Source organism: Triturus cristatus, chromosome 1_2 (assembly GCF_964204655.1).
Source record: "Triturus cristatus chromosome 1_2, aTriCri1.1, whole genome shotgun sequence".
Taxonomy (NCBI): Eukaryota; Metazoa; Chordata; class Amphibia; order Caudata; family Salamandridae; genus Triturus; species Triturus cristatus.
In genome coordinates, this window is record NC_140580.1 from 98,968,636 (window position 1) to 98,995,563 (window position 26,928).

Below are 26,928 nucleotides of genomic sequence, written 5' to 3' on the forward strand. Positions count from 1 at the left end.
AATGCGTAAATATATGCCATGTATGTTACACATTTGTTAGAATGGCCTTGCAGAGATGTGACAGGTTCTTAAAAGAGCAAAGTTAACAAGCATTGCTTATATTAAAATGTGCTTAGACGTCACCTATATATCAATCCCTACATTGACCAGACATTGCTAACTTGATTCTGACTTAAGCAGAGAGTGTGATCAGGTGCATAATCTCATTGGCTGAATGTTTTTATCCTTGCATATCTTTTACCATTCCACTATTTTCCCTTAACCTCCTTTCTTTGGTAGATGAACTTGAAATACTTTTATTATTGAATATATGACAGCCAATTAAAAATTCATAACAGAGGAGAAAGTTGCTTGTATTTAATTTCAGATTACTTACGTTTAACAAAACAAACCAAAATGTACAAAACTCAAATTAATCTCTCAGTTCAAAATATGGATTGCTGCCCACCTGCAGAATTAGTTGCCAGTTCATGGTCCAGCAAAGTAAGTTCTTTTTATACCCAATAGTATTAAAAAATAAAAAATAAAATAAGAGAATACTCATATTTTGACAAATTGTTAGTTTTCTCCATAGTTCAGTATCTATATTTAATATTGCTTTGGTAAGCAACCAGGCTACATTCATTGTCGTACTCTAAGGCCTAAGCATTATTCTGTACTTAGTGAAAAAAGTTACTCGTAATCCTAGTCCTCCGTCATTGAAGTCATGAACAGCTTTATAAAAAACACAACTCTCCGGATAGTGCATCGAAGTTTAACATGTGTATGATGCAAAAATATTCTGCACACATTCAAAATAAGCAAGGCCGTTGCTGTTTCAACGAACCTGACCTCCACTCTCTATTATTTGGAGCAGGTAAATCTAAAATCCATACATTTTGGTGCTACATTTATACACTTTCTCAATGTAAATAAATGGAAACAAGAACACGAAATAGAAGTGAAACCAACAGATGGGCCCTAATGACCAGGTGCCAGAAGCTCTTTAGGGAAGAAAGTGAAATGAAATCTGTGTATTTAATATAGACACATTGAAAGTCGTTCTGTGTGAAAGTGCTCGGGGATCCCCCACATGGACAGATGTACTCAATATTTTGCCAATTCAGTAAAGGGTCCAATGAAGGACAACCAGCATTAATAGTATCTTTCCCTTATCTTCTATGAATCCATTTTTTATTTTATCATCTTCTGCTAGGTTGTGGCGCAGTGGCCAGAGTGACTGACTCCGGAGCACCGGGCTCGAGGTTCGATCACTGGTGGCAGCTCAGCATATTGTGACTCTGGGCAATAGCTCACTAATCTCCTCGACGGTCCCCAGCACCTTGAGACCCTTAGGGGTGATTAGTTCCCGCTTTACAAATACCAGATGTATTTGCCATCTTACATTGTGATGTTCAGATCGATGTTAGTTTGAAAATCAGAAGTCAGTTTTCTGTTTTCAGTTGTACACAAAGGGAGTACTGGGCTCCTGATGAGAAAAGTAAATTGCAGAATAAAGATCTATGATGGACTCTAAGGGAAAGATTGGTACAAAATGTTCTTAATACTTGATGTAGGCTTACAAAGCATGTCTTTGTTTCAAGCTTTTTTGAGCACGCTTACATTTAAGGGTGAATATCATTGCAAAGTATATTGCCGGGGTGACTATTTTGAGTCCTACATCTTAAACATTTAAAAATTGTAGCATTTCAGTCTGATCAAAAAGCTAATATGTTTTTGCATTTAATTCCCAACCATCCCTTGTCCCATTTCTACAAATTTAATGTGCTTGTAATCCCATAGATTTAACTTTCACAACCCAATTTGTTTATTGATGTCATCTCACAAATTACAATTTGTCAAGTGTCTGTCTTTACTTATAAACAATCCTGTTCCTGTGAAGTATATGACCAATATTTTTATAATGGTGCACTTTTGACAAAAACGTGGAGTGTATTCATCTGGTAACTGATCTCTGAAATATTTGTAAATGAGAGTTTAGTTACTGTAATTTTTATGGAATCTATTTTAGCACCAGTTGACATGCCACCACATAATTAATTGTAATCAATGAATTTGGTTAGTCGTGAAAAGCAAAGTGACTTCTCTTGATGTTGAGAAGTCCCTAGCCATTCCTCTTAGCCTTGGAATGCCTTACCTGCGATGATCTACCATTAATTTGACTGTAAATGATCCTTTTCTTATGTAACCTTACTGTCTTGGTTCACAGGAAAGTAACCTGACGAGATATTGTGGATATTCAGCTTATTTATCTACTCTCTTATTACCTTCTTCTCCCAGATCACTTTCATGTATTTGTTGGAGATTTAAGCCCAGAAATAACAACCGAAGACATAAAGTCTGCATTTGCCCCATTTGGTAAAATATCGTAAGTATCTTGTTATGTATTGTCAATTGCAATGCAGGGACTATAGATATTCTGGTTAGCATTGATTTCTCCACAAATGTCAACTGACTGTTTTGTGTTTCAATATTCACCAGTGTGCTCCAGGATCAAGAAAAAATAGTATGCGTTATTAGCTGTTGTGTGTTTATTATCTGACCATGCATCTTAAAATTCCTTTCTTTAGGTTCCAAGGTGTGATCAGATAAAAATCAGGATGTATTGGTATCTTAATTCATCCATCTAATTTCCATGTGTTTTTTAAAATATATTTGAAAGGTTAACTGTGTAGTTCACCATAGTCTTTTAAATATGAAGCATCTAAAGATGAACATAATTTGTGTTTCCATGTTGAGATTCAGCCATGGGTGCATCAGGGAGTTGGAGGGAAAACATTAATTTGTGGCTTAGAAGAAAGATCCATAGGTTCATTCTCGGGTTTTTAGATCTGTTAATTTGTCCCCTTAAAGCTAAAACCAAGCAAAAGAGTTGTGCTTGCATAAAGTAAGAAAATGTGTTGAAAAAGCAAGTATAGGTAACATTTCAAAGTCAGACTGGTTTTTCTTACTAGTAAATTAGTCCCCTGTTCCACATATGTAAAACAAAATATGTGATTCGGAAACTTGATTTAAACTTAATTGTATGCTACATAGACTGGTGAGTCACTAGAGATAATTTTCATTGAACTGTTACATTCTGAAAACAGAGGCTTTAAGATCTTAGCAAACAATATTGAAAGTTGTATTTATTTTCATATATAATAGAAGTATTTATTTTCATATATTATAGCAGTAGCAGATTCCTTTCCAGTTCCTATTTCATCATGCCACAAAAAACCGACAAATTTTTTGCAAAAAGTGCCTCAAAAGCTTATATAAACAGTCTTTGTTTATCTGCATTTACAAGTGAGTGGCAGCCATTTAACTGCATTTAAGATTGCAGCTAAATATTGAACTATTTGAGCATATTGGGTCTTTATTTTGGCATATGACCTGACCATGTTCAATTATAGAACACCATTCCCTCATGGCAGAGCACCATTTCTAAACTAGATGTTGTCTTTTAGAAGTTCTCTGATTGCTGGTGTCGGTTTATATTGTAGACCCTTATGGTAAATACTCGGTCGTAAATCCCTTGTTGCATTATGTATATAAAGCCATCACATGGCTTGCACTAAAGAGCAGTGGGATTATCATTCCTAATTGCATACAAATAGAACATCCTTCAACTGGAACTCAAATGTTTAAAGATCGGTTTCATTAGTTTAATTAATTGTTAAGGGGCTTTGTAGAGTGATATGTGCCCCTTTCGGTTACTTCAGAGGTATACTAAGGTAGCAATCACTGTATAAAGGGATACTCTGATAAGTTAATCAGTTTTGTTGGTCTCTCACTCATGTTTTTCATCTAAATCCTCTGGTTCAAAATTATTCAGATATGGGCATACTGAACAGTGAAGGGTTCAGGCCCTTCGTGAAATGTAAGTAGCTGAGCTTTACACTTTGATTTGGATTACACCACCCTATATCTGCAAGTGAAATGTATAAAAACACTGCAATTTTCTTTTTTTAAAGACTGGGGGTGGGTACAATGTTTGTCATTTTCTGTGGAGAACTGTGTGCAAAGCATACATGCAAGTACTTCGATGTAGCTAGAAATAATGTGATTTGGGGAAAACAAGTATCCAAATGTTTGAATTATTAAATTGTTCATTGCTCATTGGATGTAAGGAACTTGAGCAGTCTGATTCCACATGTTTTCATCCAATTAATATATTTCAGGATGTTTAATGTAGGACACAGCAATCATCTTCGAGTTATATAAATGTTAAACATATTTAAAAATCAAATAAAGGATGATTTTAGTGAGTCACATAACATTGCCTACTTTCCTTAACCAGGCAAGTCCGTGATTTGTAGATCTTGACTACAGACAGATTTAGCTGTCCATTCTAGTCTTAGTTTCCAATTAGTTTCCAATATATTATATATACATAGTGTGGGCTTTGGTTCAGTTCCTTGCACATGATTGTATGGGTTTGTTGTCCATCTCACTTCCCTGCTTGGGAATGTATGGCCCTCCCACCCCTAGTTTCGTGTTTGTCCCATTTGGGTTTGATGTCTTGATTGGTTGAACTATACTTCCACTTCCGACTGCACATCTTGCATTGCAGTGGAGGTGATGGAGTATTTTGTCCCCCTCCCTTCTCTTTTGGCCCTCCACCCTTCCACACACAGCAACCTCTTGCCCCTCTCTCCATCATACCAAACTGCAAATTGTTGGCGACCTGCTGCGCTGTCATCAGGCAGCCATCTTAAAATGATTTTCCCCTTTGCCAAATAGCTGCCACATATGCACATAGGCAGCTGGCACCTTTTCTTTTGTTTTTCTTTTTGTTTATACCAATCCTATTCAAAGATAGCTGCTGTGGATGAAAATGCATCCAGGGCAGCAGTTAATGAATGCAATTGGCAAAGATAAAATTAAATGCTTTAAAAAATGGCTGCTGTGGATGTCGCGCACCTTCAGCAGATATCTTTTAATGCATTTTCTTTTCTTTTTGATGGCTGCCGCAGATGCACGCACGTTGGCAGTGATCCTCTGTCGTAAAACAAAAGGCAGAGTCACAGCTAACAGGCTTCACTGCCAAGATGCATTGTCTTTGCCAATGTGTGTTGGCTTAGAGGTGTTTTTTTTAATGTTACTATATACCCACCTGCTAGAATTACATCTTTCTCCTAAGTAGCCCTAGAATATATCATGGTCTGGAATGTCTGAGGTTTTTTTTTTTTTTTTTTTTTTTTTTTTTTTTTGAAACCGTTTATTGCAGTTCGTAAAAGTTACAGGTATGGGCCTACAACCATCCGGCCGGCCGCTAGAATGACAAAAACATATTGCACACATACAGTAAAAGTCTCTAGGCAGTGCAGAGCAGTGAAACAGGAGTAATCAATGGTGCAGGCCACACAGCTCCAAGCCCACAGTACGGTTCCCTTTTCTTGAAACAAAACAACACCAAAAAACCACACCCGCAAGGCAACCCGCGATCCAAAATAACAGCACGTGCTCCATAAGTGGGGGATCCAAACCTGAGGTTTTGTTTTTAACAGTTCACTAGAAAATATATAACCACGTGTGTTCAGATTATACCACACACTAACGATGGAAAGACACCAATCCTGATATTAGAGACAGGCTGTTGAGGCTTCTTTTAACTTATTCAGAGCTTCAGTTGGACTGCACTTAATATGACTGCTATCCCTATTGGTTGAAGGCTTCACCCCCTTTATTTTTTTATTTTTTGTAACTATCCTCCCACATGATCATTGAAAATAAGTATGTTGCATCATGTCTTGACTTCCGATACTGGTTTGGTATATCTGTTTCTTTTTTTATTTTTAACAAGTTTGCTTTTAATGCAACTTAAACTCTTTAAATCTACCCAACTTCAGTGTTTTACAATTGTTTGTTTTTGGCATTGCATTGTTTTTAACTTTGATAGGATTTAAAGCTGTTTTGTCATGAAAAAAGGCTTGTCAATCACCCCGGCTCTTGAGAGATGTTCAGTGTAGGCACCTGCAAATCAAGTGAATACAATGGTGTAACCATGTTTTGCCTTGAACAGCCTATGGAGATAAAAGCCCATTGGAGCAGATCTATCTCAGTTTCAAAGGAAGTTAGAAATAAAAGGCTTGTTTTTTTTAATCCCTCGTTATCACTATCCTTTTTATTCTCTGTTGTTCTAATCTTTCTTACAAATTACTTGACGATAACTGAAATAGCTTACCCAAAAGAATGTTATCACTTTGGCGAGACCCCCTTGCTGACATCTATCATTATGCCCAGGGCATATTAGCACAAACCGTTATTCAGTTCCTTTTTTAGGTCTCGGCCTGGCAAAAGCAGCGCACGCGCTGCTCTGCCATGCAGAGGACTTTTGGAATCAATAAGATTCCAGCGTGCACGCGGGTATTGGCCCCTTTACTGGCGGCGTAATAGTCTGTGGACTTTTTTTCTCGCCGCCAGTAAAGCCAGTCCCCGCTGCACATCTTCTGTCCCACCGAATCCGTATGCAGTACTGAAGATTGAAAGCCTTTTGGGGTCAGGCTTTGACACGGGGAGCTATGGCGTCTCAACAGAGAACCATGTTCAGGCGGAGTGGTGAAAACAAAGCGCTCTGTTTCTAAACGTGGGATTTCTTTTTCTGTCAGGAAGTGAAACTTATTGTAAAGTCGGCAGCAGCCCCAAGAAGCCGTGTCCCATAATGTTGGTGTCCACTAGCACAGTACGCAGTGTGGTTGTGTGTAAATGGTCAGGCAAGATGAAATGCGGGTCAAACCCTGAGCTAGACTTGTCTTTAATATTGGAGAACTGAAGACCTAGCTATGGACAGAGGCCAGTCTCTCTTTAACCCTCGCAGACTGAAGTCCCATCTCTTGACAGAGGCCAGTCTCACTTCAACCCCCACAGACTGAAGTCCTCTCTATCGGCAGAGGACAGTTTGGTTTTAATCTTAACAGACTGAATTCCTATCAGGAACTAGGTTTGCTCCGACTCTTCCGCGATAATCGTCCCTTTTCTGTCTTTCCCTCAGCCCACAGGGAGTCAGTTGTGTCTCTCGCACACCCCGTCACTCTCAAGGTCCACCCTCCATCGGCCCATGGGTGACTCTCTCGTTCTCCCCAGAGAGTCTCGGCCCCTCATCAACCTACACCACCGCAGGGAGGGGGTTGTAGTTTTCTCTCTCTCTCTCTCGCTCTCAAGCCCTTGTAGGCCCGCTCCTGTCTCTCTCTGAGAACTGTTTTGGTCTCTCAGTGAGTCCACGCCTGTCTCCCCGCAGGCAGGCACTAGCCTACCGCGCGGTCTCTGCCTGTCTCCTCCCTCGGTCACGCCTGTCTTGCCCGCAGTGAGTGTGCGATGTGCGAGGGGAAGTGCTCTGACCGCGCTCCACTGCCAGAAACAAAGGAAGGTGGGCCAGCGCTCCCTCTGCGGCAGGCACCGGACCTCCCTGGGCTGACACGACGGACTGACCCTGCTTCCGAACCGGACCCGAGAAGCGGCTGGAGCAGACCGAGCCATGATGAAGAAACACCTGAACCGCATGCGGCAGCTGCCCAATCACACAGCGGACAGGTAGGAGCGTCCCCCACCCCATAGCTGAGGGGGTTACTGCGCCTGCTGCAAAGATGTCTATGCATATATGTCGTTAGACCCGATTTTATCAGCAAAACCGGTTTCTTTTAGCTTTCCCCAGCCTGAAATCGCCTTTGTTTCAACAGAAATCAATGTGGAAAAATACGTGGCCGCGATTTTTCTGTTGTTGTTGTTAAATATCCCACTTTCCTGTTGTAAAAAGTTGGCATGCATGTTTACGTAACTTTCATTTAGCCCTCCCTGTATTCGTGGCTGAGGGTGTTAAAGTGCCCGATGCAGAAATCTGTGTGGAATTTCCAAGTCACGTGGACCAACGCTAGTAAGGTATTTGAGGGCACGGGGTTAATGTGCTGAAAGCAGAGCTCTGTGTATGAGGAGAGGTCACAAGTTTAAATATGTTTAGTCTGGATTTATTATGCTAAGAGATGTTTTCATTCGACAATACCAATGCACCACGTTCCACACACTGGCCTTAATCAACATTGCAGTCATGCCGCTAGGGTGCCATATGTTGTCTCACTACAAAGTGATAGCTGTTCAATTTGTTTGTTTCAACAGAATTAGTTTGCTACCAAGAGCTAAAAAAATGCATTGGGTATGAAACAAGCTATGTTGCTCATGACGTGACGATCCATTAGTTTGTATTCTCTATTAACAAATCATTATTGCAAGGAGGCAACTTCTCAAAACATGAGGTTTTGGTAACTGCGTCGTACTGTTTTATTGGACAGAGATCCAAATGTGGGGGGTGTGATAGAATAGCGAGAGATAGAGAGATAGGAGAGAGAGAGACAGATAGGAGGAGAGACAGTTAGAAGAGATTGATAGAAGAGACAGATAGATAGAAGATAGATGAGAGACGGATGAAGGATAGCTGGATGGAAGTATAGCTAGATAGATGATAGATAGAAGATAGACAGATAGAACAGTGTCTGTTGAGATAGCGGGAGCGCTGTGGACATGATTCTTAGCCTGTATGGTAGCACACCTTCCTCTATGGGGGCAGCTCATCTCACTTGACCAATCCCCTCCCCTCGAGTCCCTTGCACGTCTCCCGCCCACCCCTGCTACTTCACAGATTCTCACTAGTGAGAAGGAGCTGGCACTGCACCCCCAGAGAAAATCACAAGCACATGCAGAGAGATGGACGACTCCAATAATTTGCTTAAATTAAAGCCATTGCTTTGCTATACAATACCATTAGCAAAGAAAATGGCTTTAACTTAATCAAAGGCGCGACCTATTGCATTGTCAATGCTTGTTTTTCCAGTAAACAAATTTTTAGGTCTCGCCTGGTGTTAGCAGCGCGCATGCACTGCACTCGCCCTGCAAGAGATTTTTGTAATCAATACGCTTTTGGAAGGGGACTTGATGCCCCGCCCATATTTTTGATTGGGTAGCGTCATCTTCCATGCGAAACGCTGTCTTCTGATTGTAAAGGAGGCTACTTAGTCCCTCCTTGTTACAGTCCTGTCCACTTTTGGCCCCTCCCACCCCGAATGAATCTTTTACTTGCGGTGTTATACACTGTCTCCTTCATGTCGCTAAGCACTATGTTTTTGGCAAGTGCCCAGATTTATAGTTATCTCAGCGGTGCCTCTCCATGGGGTCAGGAGCGCCGGCTCCTGGCGGTAGAAGGGGGCTCTCCTTCATGTCTGTAAGCACTATGTTTTTGAGCGGTGTGCCTCGCTCACGTTTTATTTATATATATATATATATATATATGCGCATTATCGCAGGCTGCTGAGCTGTCCCTGACACGTAGGCCCCATCTCATTGGTCATAGAAAGAGCAAAGACCATCACCCGTCCACAAAAAGGGAGGGCGGGGCTTCTGAGAGCAGGTCCTGAGTTTAATAAAGTGAGTCTACAGGAACTATACGCAGCATCAAAAACATCGGCTACATCCCTTCCCCAGTTAGAGTAGAGCCGGGGGGCTGGTTTCTGTGCCAGCAGTGGGGAGCTCTTGGGAGTGGGGCGCACAAGGGGGTGTCATCGCCTTGCTCTCTTACGAGGCTGAACATGGAGTCCCGTTCAAAAAGGTTACCAGATGTCTTCATGTTAAATCAATTTAATTCAAGTAGGAATACAATTCCCAGAATGCACTAGTTTGTGTGCCTGCCACATGGAGTCCTGGTTTATCGTGGTAACTCAGATACCGTTGTCTGCATTATTTTGTCATGAAAACCAAATACGTACTAGGACCGGGTCCAGCAGGTGAAACCCCGCTGCATCTGGGGATGTTCTTGTAAGCCATCGAGACAACAGAACGAGCGCTTTGCTGCAATAAAAGCTGCTTCCAGGCACTTCTTTTTTTTCAGATTATTAAAAACAGTCCCCAAACCAACGCCGCTTAGGCTGCGAGGGCTAGCCGGCTTATGGAGGTAGTGGAGGAGAGAACGGGAAATAAGAGCTGCCACCTCCCTACTCACTCAAGGACAGGCTGCGAGCTGCTGTTGCTTCCGCCGGAGGCGTCAACCTAATTTCTGTTCCAATGTGCAATAGTAAGTCTGAGGAGTCTGCTAGCGCAAGGTTTTTTATTTATATATTTTTTTGAGAGCTGTTGTATCTCTTCGCAGGCCTCGTTTTCACATTTCTACAGAACCACAAACGTTCTAATGACATTAAAGCCTGAACTGAGAGGCAAACTTTAGGGGGAGAAAGGTGAACACGGGAAGTTGTACAACTTTTGACCTCAAATGGGTGGGGGAATGTAATATTTGTATAAGGTTTCCCGATTCTTGCTTATGGAATGAGCGGTGGGCCTAGGGAGCTTTAGGAGGAAAGAAGGAAGGCATGCTTACAAAACCCTACTTTGGGAAATCATCAAAGATGGTAGCCTTTTGTTTTGTTATGATTTTCAAGTCACCTGGAAACAGACCGAGTTTTGCTCCTTAGATTCCTTTGCACCAGCGCACGACATCTCGACCACGAGGGCGAAACGTACAATCACAAAGCTACATTGGGCAACCTTACTCAGGGTTTGTAGAGCGAACAACCCTAAGACCACCTGACCCTTACTTACTATTGTGCAAGATTCTGAGCATGCAAGGATTCTATTGATGTCGGTTTAATGAAAATATATATATATTCTTGTGCTCTTTCTAGGCGCAGGCATTGTTTCTAACATTACCCTGTTTAGGTTAGTTTTCTTATGTAACCAGTTATAGTTTTTATTAACTAATAATAAACAACTAGTATTTTTATCAGGATGAGGCTAGGTATATTTCAGTGCAATTATTGTGCCGAAGTTCTGATTTATAGCACAGTTCAGAATACATAGTTTTGATGATTGTACCAAAGCTTTTTTTCTTACTTTAGTTTCTAAAGAAGCATCTTATAAATGCACTAGGTCTCGCCTTTTATTAAGTTAAAGCCATTTGCTTTGCTATACAATACCATTAGCAAAGCAAATGGCTTAAACTTAATCAAAGGCGAGACCTATTGCATTTGCAATGCTTGTATTATCTTTTGACACCTTTTTCACTGTCTCTCTTTTCTGGAAGTCATGTGAATTATTTATTTCAAGTGCATTGGATTTTCTTGCTTTATCATTTACTTGGTTATGTATTTGCTGTGGAGTTCCATTTTCTATGATTGACTTGTATACTGGCTGCATTTCCTGCACCAGGTGCTTTTAAAGGGCTAGTTTCTCTGTATTCGCTACATAAAATAAGCCGACATCTCTGAAGAACTGTAACCGAAACAACGGGTGCTACAAATGTTCATTGATTTAATCCCAGGTCGCCATGTTGAACACACTTTTGGGAGTGATCCGGTATGCAGTGTTGTCATCCTGATAGGTAATAATTGAGAGTTGCTCACTGTAATCGAAGACTCAGCACTATACATTTAGGAGGTTTTTGTTCCCACATTAATCTTAATCTTAATCCCACATACTTTCAAAGATAGTACTTTGAGTGGGAGCACTTTCCTATATCATATGGGTACAGATATAACTGCTAGTATGTGTGTGTTTTTTTTTTTTTGCCTCCTGGATTGTCAGTTGTCCCGAGGGGGAGAGGTTATGAGATTTCTAAATTGACTAACTTTACATCCGTTCTCTTGAGGCTCAAAGTATTAGTCATATTAAGACGTCATCTAGGTGCTCTATGATCATTATGAACACTGCATGCCTGATCTGGTTTTGATCTTATATTTGGGCCACATAGAAGTGGAGAGCCCTCACCAGGGTCAACACTGAATCCACTACCCTTGCAGTGGGAAGATCTGGTGCTGCACCGCTGTCCTTGATCATTCAGTTTAGCTGTCAGTCATCTGAGAGCGTAGTATCTATCCACTTAGTCTATTCACGGTAATCTCTCTGTTCTTTAAGGTGCAAGAAAAAAATTAACCACTGAGAAACAAAGCGGCTAAGGTTTTATCACTTTGCCTGGGCTAAAGGCAGCCATCTGGTCTTCTGTACAATAGACAATTTCATATGGCTCCCACCTGGCTAGCTCAGTGTGCCAGGCCTACTTTTTCTCTATTTGGACACATAGAGGATATGTTTGACAAGTTTTCCTAAGACAAAATGCTTTGGTGGAGCATCATTTCTTAGGTGTTTGAAATCCTACCATTATTTGATCTGCAAATAATTCTTTAAGTTCTGGTCGTGAGCCATTCAAGCAACTGGTTTTCAAAAGGGTGGCCTATGAAAGTTGGCTTTTTTTTGGCTGTGGTTACCTTTTTTCGTAGAGTTGGCAAGCTTCAGACTCTTTCCTACTGAGAGCTGTATGCTGCTTGATCTAGAAGAGTGTCCATTTTATTCACCTATTCATCCTGCGAAGGGTAGTTAGATGTTCATGTTCACAATTTAATAAGACTGTTCAACAGGCTGTTTGCCATCTATGATGGCACGAACTCTGGGAACCATCATTCAAGATTTTGATTTGTGGTTGGGTGATCTTTTCCTCAGAGGATGCTTCAAGGTTTTCAAGGTTTTGGATTTGTCTTCTTACAAAGGGTTCCATGTGCATTGCATGAAAGAAAATTGCATTCTTTAAGCATTATTCCATGGGCATGAGATTTAAAGACACTGCTCTTTTTGAGCTAGCTGTGTTTAACAACTATTCCAACTACAGTGTGTGTGGTGAGGGTTAATAAGGAGCCTTGCCCTCTTTGCAGTATCTTCATGTTCGAGGCATATGAGCTGTAGGTCATATGCTGTGCATAGCTCGCCATCTAGTGTTGGGTCCGGATGTTTGCACTTTGTTTTTCTTCAAAGAAGTCTTTCCAGTCATGAGGTAGGCGACTCCTTTTGGTGATAGTGCGCATGGGCATCAACTCCATTGTTAGATTGTTTTTTTCTGCCATCGGGTTCGGATGTGAATTGTTGCGCTCCGGTTAGGCACCGTTTCTTCGGGCCCCCTTCGATGCTCAATCCACTTCCCTCAATGGTATTGTTTATCGATCGCTTTTCCCAGTCTCTGCGTATCGTTTACACTCGAAAACCATAGATCGGAAGATTCGTGGAAGGTCGCTGGGCCTACCCGCGCCAGGGTCAGTAGCAGTCGATGGAACAGACTCTATTCAAGTTCTATCCAGGGTGTCGCGCTAAGTTTCCGCGCACCGACTTGCACGAAGTGCGCAACCTTTGGCTATCACCGGAATACAACGAGAAGGACTGCGACGTGTGTCGGTCGTTTCAATCGAAGAAGACGCTCCGTGACCGCCGGGCTCGATGTCAAGAAATATACCAGAAAAGTGGCTCTGCGCTGGATCTCCTCGGATACGAGTCCGAACACGAAAAATCACAAGCGCAGGAAGCCGAAATGGAGGAGGACACATCTCCTTGTCTGAAGCTGACTCAGATGCCGAAGACCTCACACGGGACAACGGATTGCGAGTAAAGAGACTTCCTTTCCCTACCATCTTCTCCATAAAAAGGCTCCGGTCCCTCCTCTGCCTTCGGGCCAAGGTCGGCCCCGAGAAAAGGTTTCGAGCGCCCCGCCTTCGAGTTCGGCGCGAAACCTTAAAAGCCTTCCTATTCGGATTCTACTCATCCCCATGCCGGTCCCGACCCGAAACCTTTGGCGCTGAAATCCAAACACCTTCTGGTTTCCGTGCCACCGGTCTATAAGGCTAAATCTTTGGAGTCGAAAACTTCGGAGCCGAAACTTTCGCCACCAAAACCAGCGTCTAAAGAAAGTACTTCAACTAAAGATCCTCAGACGGGTATTCCACCTTCGGATCCGAAACAGAAGGAGATTGTGATTAATCCAGAAACTGGACAGATTCATGCCAAACTTCATGGGAAGAGGAAAATGGGCTTACAAGAAGACTACCACATTCCGCTAAAATGGAAAAATGTGGGTACTAACCCTTCTCCACCTTCTTCAACCATTGATCCAAATTTCTTCATTACACCTACACATTCTCCTCCACCACCATCGCCTAACCCACAGGATATAGGGGATGGGTATATAGATGACTACACACCACAGGATACTGACCCATGGGATGGTTATAATGCTGACCCTCAACCAGATAATGACCCCGACCTATATCCATCCAGACCTACTCCTCCAGATGATAACATTGGATATATTGAGCTCGTTAACAGAGCTGCACAATATCCTGGATTAGAGATTCATAAAGAGGCTTTCGAGGAGGATTTTTTGTTTGACATACTAAGTTCATCTCAAAGGGCCATACAAACATTACCAATGTTAAAGGGTATGCTTAAACATACTGATAACATCTTTAAAGACCCTGTAAGAGCTAGAATCATCACGCCCAGGGTAGAGAAGTACAAATCTGCACCTAATGACACTGTATATATCAAAGTCCAGTTACCCTTGGACTCTCTGGTAGTTTCTAACGCTTGTAAAAGAGCTAATTCGCAAACAACAGGCGAAGCCCCTCCTCCTGATAGAGTCCAAATTAATAGACACTTCTGGCAAAAGGGTCGCGTCGCAAGCAGCTAATCACTGGCGTATTGCCAATGCCCGAGCACTATTGGCAAGGTATGATAGAGCTCATTATGATGAACTCGAAAAGCTCATTGAATTTCTTCCTGATGAGCATAAGTCTAGAGCTAGTGACCTTGTTCAAGAGGGTAAATTAATAACTAATATCTCTATCAGGTGTGCTCTAGATCAGGCAGACGCAGCACCTCGGGCAGTAAACACTAGTGTACTGCTCCATAGACATGCTTGGTTAAGAATTTCAGGAGTCAAGCCTGAGGTACAAGCCTCTATTCTTAATCAACCCTTTGACAAACGACACCTCTTTGGTTCAGCTGTTGCTACATCACTAGAAACGATGAAAAAGGATACTGAGGTCCATGGGGGCCTTCCAATCATCTTCCAACAGAGGATCCTTTCGTCGCTTATTTTACAGGGGCGGCTCCAAAAATGTGTCTACAGACAATCCCTCCTCCTCTTACAAAGGCAACAATCAGTCGCCTTCTTCAAGAGGTTATTTTAGAGGTGGATATAGAGGAAACAACGGCAAGGGAAGAGGCACAGGTAACTCAACACTGCAAATACCTAACAGTGACTTCCTTTCCATACCCCCTGACCATTCCACTCCTGTCGGGGGACGTCTTTCCCAATATCTACCCATTTGGAATACGATTACATCATACAAAAGGGTTCTACAAATTATCCAATGTGGTTATTGCCTGGAGCTTACAAGCACTCCACCGAACATTCCTCCAAGGTCACACCTCATGTCACAAGAACATCTCACCCTTCTAAAGAAAGAGGTTCTCTCTTTGTTGCAGAAAGGTGCAATAGAACCAGTTCCTTTACCATACCAGAGAGCCGGGGTGTACTCCCTCTACTTTCTATTTCCCAAAAAGGACGGCTGTCTCAGGCCTATATTAGACCTCAAGAGCTAAATTTATACATTCAGTCAGATCATTTTCATATGGTAACACTCTGACAAGTGCTTCCCCTTCTTCAACAAGGCGACTTTCTCTCCACTCTGGATTTAAAGAACGCTTACTTTCATATTCCAATACACCCTACGCACCTTCAAATACCTCAGGTTTGTGGTAGAAGGTCAGCACTATCAATTCAAATCCTCCTTTTCGGAGTAACAACCACACCCAAGGTTTTCACAAAATGCTGGGCAGTAGTCCCAGCCCATCTAAGAAGACAACATATTCATGTCTTCCTATTCTTAGATGACTGGCTCATAATGACCAGCTCACACAACAGCTGTCAACACCACACACAAAAACTGTGCAATTGGTCCTCGAGCTAGGATTCACAGTAAATCTGTCCAAATCCCATCTCCAACCATCCACGTCTCAAGCATATCTAGGAGCTACTATAAACCCACAAAAAGCTCTAACATACCCAACTCCAGCAAGAGTCTGGAATATACAAACCCTGATGTCTCAGTTTCAGCCTCAACACTCCTTACCAGCTCTAGTGTTCATGCAGTTACTTGGAATGATGGCATCTCACATTTTTATAGTCCCCCTATGCAAGACTTCAGATGCGTCCCCTACAGGAATGCTTAGCACGTCAGTGGAACCAAGGTCACGGTCAGTTATCAGATCTAGTGTTGTTAGAAGGCCACACCCATCGCTCTCTGCAGTGGTGGAACACACAAAACCTTTAAAAAGGGCGGCCCTTCAGCGACCCGGTTCCACAGATAGTACTGACAGCAGACGCATCACTGACAGGTTGGGGAGCGTATCTCCAAACCCACACAATTCAGGTCATTTGGAGTTTGCAGCAGAAACCGCTTCATATAAATCATCTAGAGCTGCTGTTTCTGGTGCTGAAAGTTCAGCTAGTATGCAAGACTGCCCTAATTTGTACAGACAACATGACAGCCATGTACTACATACAAAAACAGGGAGGGACACACACTCTCCAGCTGTCACAGCTAGCACAGACCATATGGAAATGGGCCATACATCACAAAATATATCTCCTAGCAGAACACCTTCCAGGAGTAGACAATCAGATGGCAGATTTGCTCAGTCATCAGACACAGCAAATCCACGGATGGGAAATACACCCTCAAGTTCTCCTCCCATTTCTTCCAAATGTGGGGATTCCCACACATAGACCTGTTCACCATTCATCTAAACGCAAAATGCCCAAACTTGACGTACAGGTATCCACACCCATTGTCCAAAGGCAATGCACTATGGATGAATTGGTCATGGATATTTGCTTACACTTTTCCGCCTCTCCCACTCATTCCATTAGTAGTTCGGAAACTCAAACATTGTCCCTGACACTAATCCTAGTTGCTCCCACATGGGCATGTCAACCTTGGTTCACAACCCTATTGGAACTCTTAGTAGTTCCTCTCCAAAAACTAAGTCTTACACCCAATCTCCTCACACAGAGCTAAGATAGCCAGACCCCAGTCAACTCAATCTGGCGATCTGGCTCCTGAAGTCTTAGAGTTTGGCTATCTTAATCTACCGCTAGACTGCATGAATATTACCAAAGAGGCTAGACGTCCTACCACAAGAGCCTGCTATGCAAGAAAGTGGAAGCGGTTTGTGATTTACTGTTATAACAACCACATCAACCTGCTTGATGCTTCTGTACAAAACATATGTTATTTGTTACATCTACAACGTTCCAATTTAGCGTACACATCCATACGTTTACATCTGGCTGCAATAGCTGCATACCTCCAGAATAGACAACCTCTATTTCTTTTTAGAGTACCTGTTATCAAAGCCTTTATGGAGGGACTCGAGTCATTCTCCCGAGACGTCCACCTGTTCCAGTGTGGAATCTCAACATTGTTCTCACCAGACTAAGGGGTCCACGCTTTGAGCCATTGCACAAATGTGAACTGCAATTTCTCTAATGGAAAGTTGCTTTCCTCTTGGTATCACATCATTAAGAAGAGTGGGTGAGCTTCAGGCATTAACTATGGAAGAACCCTTTTTACAAATGCACCAAAATAAAGTGGTTCTTCGTACTAATCCTAAATTCCTTCCTAAAGTCATTTCTGCTTTTCATATCAATCAATCTGTAGAGTTACCGGTGTTCTTCCCACAACCAGATTCAGAGGCAGAACCTGCCCTGCACACATTAGATGTGAAAAGAGCATTTGCTTTATTACATAGAAAGGACAAAACCTTTCCGTAATGCAAATCAACTTTTTTTTGCTTTTGCGCCGCCACACAAGGGCAGTCCCATATCACAATCAGGTATTGCAACGTGGATAGTCCAGTGCATTCAAATATGCTATGCAAAAGCAAAACAATTGTTAACAGTTCTCCCAGAGCACACACTACACGCAAACTGGTGGCTTCATTGGCATTCTTAGGAAATATACCCATAGATGACATATGCAAAGCTGCAACATAGTTTACACCTCACACATTCACAAAACACTATTGTGTAGATGTGTTAGCAAGACAACAAGTTAGAGTGGGCCAGGCAGTTTTACATACACTTTTTCAGACCACTTAAACAGATACTGGTTAGCCACCGCTTTGGGAGATAACTGCTATATAGTCTATGCACAGCATATGATCTACAGCTCATATGCCTCAAATGGAAAATGCTACTTACCCAGTATGCATCTGTTCTTGGCATATAGAGCTGTAGAGTCATATGCGCCCACCCGCCTCCCCGGGGACCTATACATGTTGCAGGAACATCTTACTTAGATACATGCATTCATGGACATCTCCTTTTAATACTCTTACTAATTCCATTATCACCCTCTGTGGGAAAACAATCTAACAATGGAGTCGATGCCCATGCACACTATCACCGAAAGGAGGAGTCTCCTACCTTGTGACTGGAAAGACTTCTTAAAAAAAAAACAAAGTGCAAACTTACCGATCCAACACTAGATGACAATCCATGCACAGCATATGACTCTACATCTCTATATGCCAAGAAGAGATGCATACTGGGTATGTCGCGTTTCCTTTTTCTTACTACGACTATGGAGGAAGATAATGGATGGTCACAGAATGTACCAGCGAGTACATCTTATTTATTGTGAAAACACTTTTCCTGTAGTCTTTGGTGTTGCTTTTCTACAGATTACCTACCAGTCACCCGCTCTGTCTGTGCTCTTAATTGTAGACATGAGAAATCAGGACCATGGTGTGCATTAATGATAGGGTGAAGCCTTTGGCCACTGAGCCCATTGTCTCAAAACGTAAACTGCCACTGTTCCAGTTGCTTTCCAGTGCTGAGCCCTGTGGTTTGGAACATCTCATGAGTATGGAAGAATGGAGAGACTTTTGACTCAATGTCTGTGGTCAGGGAGATTTTGTGTTTTTTATTTTATGCATCATTCAGAAAGGGTGCAACTTTTACCCCGAAAGTTATCTGCAGCTTATTTGCTTGAATTCTGTTCAGCAGACTGTAGAATTAAGGTAAACGGCCTTCATGTTGGTCCCTGTAATCTTTTGGAGTTTTTAATAGCCCATATCAAAGCAGCCACTCAATTTAGTGTAACTTTATAGATCATATTCTCTTCCTCTACTCCCTTTTATACCCTCTGCCTTAGTAAAAAAAAAACTTGCTACCACCAGAATCTGCATGCCTGCCTGTTAAGAAAGGAGGGGGGGCACTGCACTGGAATGCACACTGTAATTGAATCGTAAGATATACTAAACACCTTGTATGCATTAGTGAAGTGCCACAAAAAATACCCACTCAGCAGGGCCAAGAGACTAAAGAACTGGCTGGTGTTGCGCTTTACAAAGAAGCATAGCATTAATGTCTTACTACTTGGGTACATGGTGGAAAAAAATCCTTGTAGGAACAGGATTTGAATTGTTTGATGTGTACAGGCGGAACAAGGCTTGAGTCACAGAATGCCGAGGAAGGAGCATAACATTTTACCATTGTTTTAAAAAAAAATCAATACAACATTCTTGTGGAGAAACTCTTCCTCTCTGCTTGAACCTACAGAAGTCTGTGGTGATGAAGGGCACAAGCAAGGATAACATTTTTTGCAAATACGTTTCTTTAAATCAGATTTGGTATGACTCCTGATTTAATTTCCCAGAAGTACTCTTAAGGTGAGGAAACCTTTTCTTTTCTTGGACGTTGTACTGGCTCTGGGTTTACTTTCTCCTTGCAAAATTGTTCATGGCCAAGGTTTGATGTTAGATTGCTATACATGACTTAACACCATAAGGGTTGTTTCAATTTTAGAGCTAGGGAAACATCTCTTTGAAGTTATAGTCTATACTTAGGAAAATTATGGCTTTTCAATATTAACGGAAAAAAATAAAAACAAGGGGGGAGTGGAGAGGTACTACTTATCAAAAGTAGTGGAGGTGGATACGTCCTCCTTCTGTAGTTTACAAACCATAAAGATGCACCCTCAGAACAGGTTCAGAAAGAATATTTGCATGTCCTCCCGGTAATGTATGTTTCCTATAATGGTGGGAAAAACACAGTGTTGTAAAAATACCCCTCACACACCAAAAGGACCCTTGGTGTCATGCTTCATCATAGGGGTCTTCCCGCCCCTCTACGGGACGGGGCGTGCTACAACCTACGATTACGTGGGAGCACCTTTTTGTTGTGAAAACGACTGTCTTTTGTAGGGGAGTGAGTGCGAGGGTCAGGAGTGGATGGGTGGGTGAGGTTAAAAAATACCTGGCTTGTCAGTTCAGAAAATAATTTTTAATATACCTGTGAGCTGGTATTATTAAAATGGGGGGGCGGAGGTAAATATGCCTCAATGAGCTGTGCCTCCTAGGTGAGTCATGTTTCGAAGCTCCCCAAGCTTCTTCGTCAGGACTAGTGTGATTCCTATCTACACTCACGAGATTATGTGGAGTGCAAAATTACACTAATAGTCACAAGAATTTCAGTGCATGTCGATTCCCAAATGCCCGTGTTTGATACCAGATTAGGTATCCTGAATCAGTTCATTTGTATTCAAGAGGTAAAATGCCCATGAGCCTGTAACCGGGTGCCTGTATTTGCAACTGCTCCTGGGTCACTGCCCCGCTGTGTCTGGCCTCCCCGCGGAGCCTCTTGAATACAAATACTGATCTTATGATGTCATAGCTGGGTGGGACTAAAAGGTCAAGGATTGGTGCAGAGGAGTCATTTAGCGATGTTTCTGTTAGGAATAACTGGTCAAACTCATCTGGAAGGATGGGTTCAGCCATCTCCGCTGCATGTTTCATAGCCGATCTGCAATTTAGAAGCATGCATTTCAGGTGTGCTTTGGTGTCCCCTGAGGTTGTCTCTGTGATGGGGACTGGCATAAGGATTGGTCTTATTTATATCTCTAGAGCTAGGTCTAGGTTCTCTGTGTGGGGTTGAGGCAATTGTTAGGATGGGATTCAGATTGTTTGGGTTGTCATGGTGTACGGTATTATATGTGAGTATAAGGGAGTGAATGTCACTGTCTGATAGCGGATCCTTAAGCCTGGCCGGCCTCGTGGAGGCTTTGGGGTAGGGTATAGATTGTCATCTTGCGGGAGGGGGCGACGAGATGGTTGCGAACCTGTTGTAAGGCGTGCTTGATGGTAGTCGTGAATGAAATATGGTGTTTTGTGAGTGGATGTACCTATTACTTTCTGGAGTCCTTTTGGGCCATCTGTTATAAATCTGATGTGATATTTATTAGGCTCTTTAGGTCAGACTTGAATTGATGTAGGTCTTGTGTAATTTCGTCAAGTCTAGATTCTATTGAGTCTTGTGTGCATGTGGTCGTGGTTTGGGGAAGAGGGCCGGGGATGGGGGTGCTTTGGGTTGTGGTGTTGGGCTAGTGCTGGTCAGAGAGTTGGTGGAGGAGAGGTATGGATGGCGATTGCTTAAGGCTTGTATTCTGAGATCGAGGGTAGGGTCGAGGTGGTAGAGATAATTTCGTCATTGTGTAGCTTGGTGGCCCTTGTAGCAGTGTTGTGTGGGCACATATTGGTATGGTGATTCAGGGATGGACTACTCCATCAGAAGGTGTGGAAGAGTTAGAATGTGTGGGCTAATTGCTATTGTGGAGTATGGGGTATAGGGGTAGACCATATAATGTGGCAGGACTGTGTGAGGACATTTCTTGTGGTGCCTGCGGGTCGCATGTAGATCTAAGATAATCTTAAGAGGGGTCTGAGTCATTATTAGATACCGCATGTTTGATGATAGGGAAGAATTAGTCGAGTACATTTAGGTTGTGGTCTTATGACTGGACGAGGATAATCCCATTGTTATAAATTAAATTAATTATTTAAATGCTGAAGGTGGGAGAGTTAGCTGCGGATTGTCTTAGGCTATGCAAAGTTTTCCTGGATTTAGAGATCAAGAACATAGAGTTGAGGGCTTTCCTCCATTGAGCTTTTTTGTGTTGAAGATTAGATCATTTATAATGGTTCCTTTAGATGTGCAAAAATATATGTATAGGTCAGAGATTAGAGTTTCTGGATGCAAATTGAGAAACCTGTATTTGAAGGTAATGGAGGCCTTTTTTGTTAGAGTGGGCGGATATAAAAAATTTTAAGCATTGCAGCAGTTAGATTCCAGGTTGGCGTTGGGTGCATGGAGCGAAATAGGATCCGTTTCTGATACGCAGCTAGACCTAACTAAACGAAAGAGCAGGTATAGCGAGAGTTGTCACCTGTAGGTTGCCATCTAAGTGTCAACATACCCCACTGGAAGCTGGCTATTTCATTAGCATCTAAGATTCTACCCGGATGGGGTCAGAGTTCTTCCTTACTTATGGTTTTGTTGCCCGTAGAAGGTCCTACCTTGCATGCAATATAGAGGATCACCCAGTACTGTTCAAAGATGGCCATTCCTTCAGACATGCTTGTTCCTGCCTTTTTGGAGAGCCAAGAGTCCTTCTTTTCTTTTGTGTAACTGCTTAAGGCAGAGTCCTTCTTTCTTTTTGATGTGTTAAAGAATGGCAAGTCCTCTTTCACTTTTGCTTAGGAGGAGGACCGCCATCTTAGGAAGAGTACAGCATGGAGGGGAGATGGGCCCCAAAATGGAGGACAGGCCATAGTCCTGTGAGGCAACCACTGGGGCACCCCAACCCCCGAAAGACCAGTGCGATGGGTGCAGCTGTTCAGGCGCCCCCACCGCAGATCCTGGACACTGCGAGGGGGACTGGTCTGGCACTAGCATCCATCGCTGCGGCACCACTGGAGCTCATGCTTCAGTTCAGTTAGTGTTCCAGATGTCATATTTTTAACCATAGCGGCAGCACCAGTTGCACGGATCCACTGCCGACCCCCGCAGCGCAGTCAGTCTGCACAATGGATGAGGGTGGTTCCGGCACCGGCAACACGCGCTGCAGTCACCAAGTGAGGAAGGAAGAAAGGAAGCAAGGCAAGGCAAGCAGCTCAGCATGTACAGCGCAGTGCAGAGCAGAGCAATATGCACGGCTGACGAAGGAAAGGCACCTCCACACCAGTGTCACCACCAGTGTCACACCAGTGTCACGACTTTGTTGGGGACAGTACTGTGGAGTCGCCAAGACCGCTCTGCCAGGGAGAGGGCAAGTGCAGGGCAGGAGATGTTGCACTGCAGCGATCGGGTCTGAGTCCAGAGCAAATCCCCCAATGGAACCGCATCACAGCTGCCCTATTATAGATAGACGAGGGGCACCTCCTGTCAAAGCGGCTCCGAACCAGCGGAGATCCGCAATCCAGAGTCCAGTGGGTGAATGCAGCCGCTAAGAAGTTTAAAGCCTAGTATGTCTTTCTCGTTGTGTTGTTAGTTTCAGAGTAATCTGAATGTCAGGGTAAAGATAGGACATTTCTTTGTCCGCCCCCCCCCCCCCCCCCCTCCCTCCCTCAGTGGCAATCTTGCCAAAACTGGTGTGGGTGTGGGTATGGGTGTGTGTGTGGGGGGGGGGGTGTTCTAGTTTGGTAAAAATGAGTTAAAATACCATTTTAAACACAAAAAACTGTGAAATGTGCTGATTATGATTAACTAAAGTAACTAACTTGCACAGTTGTAATGCACAGTGATGTCATTATTGACATAATTTAAGATGTCATCGGTGATGTTATCATTGATATCTTAGAACATGTCACAAGTAATATATTAAGTGAGGCCATAAGCAGTGTATGGCAAGTGTGCAAGTTAAGTTACTTCAGTCAACTCTGGTGAATGTTTTTTTTGCAGTTTCAAATGATATTTTTTTAACTGACTTATTCACCTAGCTATAATATCACTTTAACCTTGTGTTTTTCAGTAAAATTCCAGGTTTAAGAAAAATTGTAAAGTAAGGCATTACTATGCCTAACTATGTCAAGGTAACCTTTTTTTTTTAATGCAAGTAAGATTTTATTGACATATCTAACTATCCCAACCCCCGACAGTGCACTGCCTATTTGTCGTTTTTTTACGACTGGGCACTCAGAAGTACAGAGTCACTAGATCTCTGAATTTGTAAGTTTCATTTCTCTCAATAGGGTGACCAGATTTTCACCAAATCACAAAAAGCACGCTTTCAGGGTAAAGATCTAGATTTCTGCCAAATTTAGTGTAATTCTGTTCAACCGTTTTTGCTATAGTATTGTCTAAAGTTCCTATGGGAAATTGCATGGGAAAAATGACTTTTGGGACCCTCCCTTTTCTCAGACCTTGCTTAACAGATCACCTCAAACCTTACCAGGAAGAATCGGAGCTGAATGAACTTTTTGGGAAAAGTTTCATGAAGATTCCTCAAACCACGGCAAAATTATTAGCAAAACAAAAAATAATTCTACATAAACTTGCTCTTAACTATAACTACGCAGTGTCAATGCTACAATATACTGTATAATAGTTTAGACATAGCATTGGAAAAATATCTCTCTCACTCTGGGGTTCCTGGCCTTCTATCTTACTGTACACAGCATTATTGTGGTGAGCAGCTATGAAAGTTACACCATATGTAACTTTTATGTTCAAACCAGAGCTTTCTTTCAGATTCTTCCTAGCACAAATTGAAGTAACAAGTTACCATAGAGTGCTCCATTTATTTATTTTATCTGGAAATAGCTAGTTTTTTCCTTTTGCTTGTGATTGCCTGTTAATACCTATTTTTGTCTGATGATGCTCCATATATTTTTCTGTTATGATAAAACTGAACATTTGCCACCACTAATGTGCAACAGTTGTGTTCCCCTTAATATATGCCTGATAACACTTTTTAATGTATTTTTATAATAATTTGTGTTTTTTGATCCCTTTACGTATAATTTCTAAAGTAACCTTAGATTCTAAAGCTACATGAGCGAAATAATCAGTGTTATGAATATTAATTTGTTAGTTTATGCTTAGTGTTGATGTTACAGGGATACTTCTGAGTAGAGAATGCCATAGTCAATTGTATTATCTTGCTAGCTCGATTGTTGTTTTTTTTATCCTGTTCTAATAAATATTATGCATTAGTTTTCACTTCTGAATTTGTTGTGTTTTGGATTTATCTATCTAAATGTGGTAGGTTGTATGGAAGGAATAATTCAGTCTGTTTCTTATTTGTTTTTATTGATAACCTAAGACCTGCAGTTTTTCTTAGGTCCAAATCGCCATTAAAAATAATAGCATTCTGGTTATTTTGCAGAATTGCTCATAAGAATGGACAGGATCTTGAAGGCTAACTGCAAGGAACTGTGCACACTGGAACTCAGTTGTAGATTTTTTTTCTCATTTCTATTTATTCTTCTTTATATTTCTATACATTTTAAATATATACATATATCATTATATACTTAACATTCTATATTCAGTGCGGTTCTATATTGAAAGTATTTTAAAACTTTTAACTCACTAAAATGAGCCATACAATTTATGTGTAAACCTTTGTTGTTTTCGTACTGGTGTGCTTTTAGTATTGTTGTTAGTTTTATTCTCCTTTCTTAAATTTCTGAAAATGTCAATTTTTCAAAATTTACAGCTGCCCAAACTCCAAAATGGTGGTAGAGAATTGACCAAGAAAAATAAAGAAATCTGTTAACAGGCCATGTATGCCTTTTAATTCCTATTTTTTCCTCTTTTTCAAATTTCAATATTTCTTATTTTGTATCAGTAAGTAGAAGATTTTATTAGTTAGAAAATGCATGGTAAAATAGAAACTGTTAATTTTATGAATCAGTAAGTAGTAGACCTTAGTGACCGTGGGTCGTTTAACATAGTAGCCAAGGAAACCTTTTTATTCCTTTTTTTTAAACTTTTTTTTAAGAAGAGCAAAGATTAACCTTTTTAGTTGTTGAAAGTGAAGGCTAGAGTGGATAGGTTGCATGTTTTATACCGCTTATGAGTATATCTATACATTTTTGTCCTGTTTTTATTTCTGGAGGGTGCTGAGGAGCTAGGGAGTTGAGGAATGACAATAGCTTTAACTGCAGTATTCTAAAAAAATAAAAAAAACACACACACACATTCTCACAATGCAATGTCTGTGTGTAGTCCCTTTGAGTTTTTTTATGGAGTGACTTTTTTTTCATTTTTATTTTTTTATTCCGTGACAGATCTGTTCTTCTCTTTCCCCTTTCTAGAGATGCACGCGTGGTGAAGGACATGGCCACTGGCAAGTCAAAAGGCTACGGTTTTGTGTCATTTTACAACAAGTTGGTAAGACTGATACTTGCAAATAGCTTCATACTGAGCCTTATGTGCGTGCTAAAAGATTTGCACTGGTTGTTAATTCTGATTGATTTGTTTTTTTTATAATTCAATTTCTAAAGGGCATCTTCCGTCCACTTATTTGTAATCTCTCAAACTAGCCTACTAAGCTTTGCACAGCTACAAGTGTTTTTCAGGGATGCCCCTTGGTTTTCTTTAAGCAGCATTGTAGAAAATCTATTTAAATGATATATCCACATGTGTTGCATGTAGTTTCTCTGTCTGACACCAAGTACTGCTTTTGTTTCACGGACATCCATGAAGGTAGGTAATGATTTCACGGACCTTCGTCGGTGGGACAAGGGGAGCTGCAGTAAGTCTAAGTGTCTGTTTTTCATCTCTTTAACGGACCCAATCTGATCAAAGGTCCTATTTCAGAGGCCTAAAGCAGGTCATTTATGTCATTGACTCCACTCCTTCTCTAATTTCAAATAGAAGCATCAGGAGACCCTGCTTGTTTCTATCAAAGGAAACAAGACCAATGCATAATAGTTGTTACAGATCTTTAAAAAACTGTCATACTTTTTGCTTAGCCGTTTGCTAGTTCAACTTGCGAATTTTCAACTGGTTATGCTGGCTTAAAAAATAAATACCTGTGTGGTGCCCCACTTTGTTGTGGAGTGTCTTGGATTGGTCTTTACTGGTCCTATATCTCTTGATCTGATCTTTGTGTTGTCCCCTCTTTGTTTGCCAAATCTTCATCAAATCTCTCCATTTCTTGCTGCTGTTAGAGATGGCATTAGCGTATTTTGTCAGGAGTTCCTCTTTTTCTCTCCAATTTGTAGTAAGTATCCTATATTATGAAAGTCCAAACTGTATATCTTCTTTTAATCTGGTATAGAGCGACACTGCCAAAACAA

General features: G+C 41.7%; 1 protein-coding gene across 2 annotated transcripts in view; it reads left to right on the forward strand.

Moving 5' to 3' along the window:
* The window catches only part of TIAL1 (TIA1 cytotoxic granule associated RNA binding protein like 1), a 574,257-nt gene that overhangs the window by 280,613 nt on the left and 266,716 nt on the right, over window positions 1-26,928 (forward strand). For both annotated transcript variants that reach the window (XM_085602861.1, XM_085602871.1), the window contains exons 5-6: window positions 2,281-2,368; window positions 25,942-26,017. In XM_085602861.1, coding sequence (XP_085458987.1) covers window positions 2,281-2,368; window positions 25,942-26,017 — 164 coding nt within the window. The remainder of the gene's footprint in view (window positions 1-2,280; window positions 2,369-25,941; window positions 26,018-26,928) is intronic.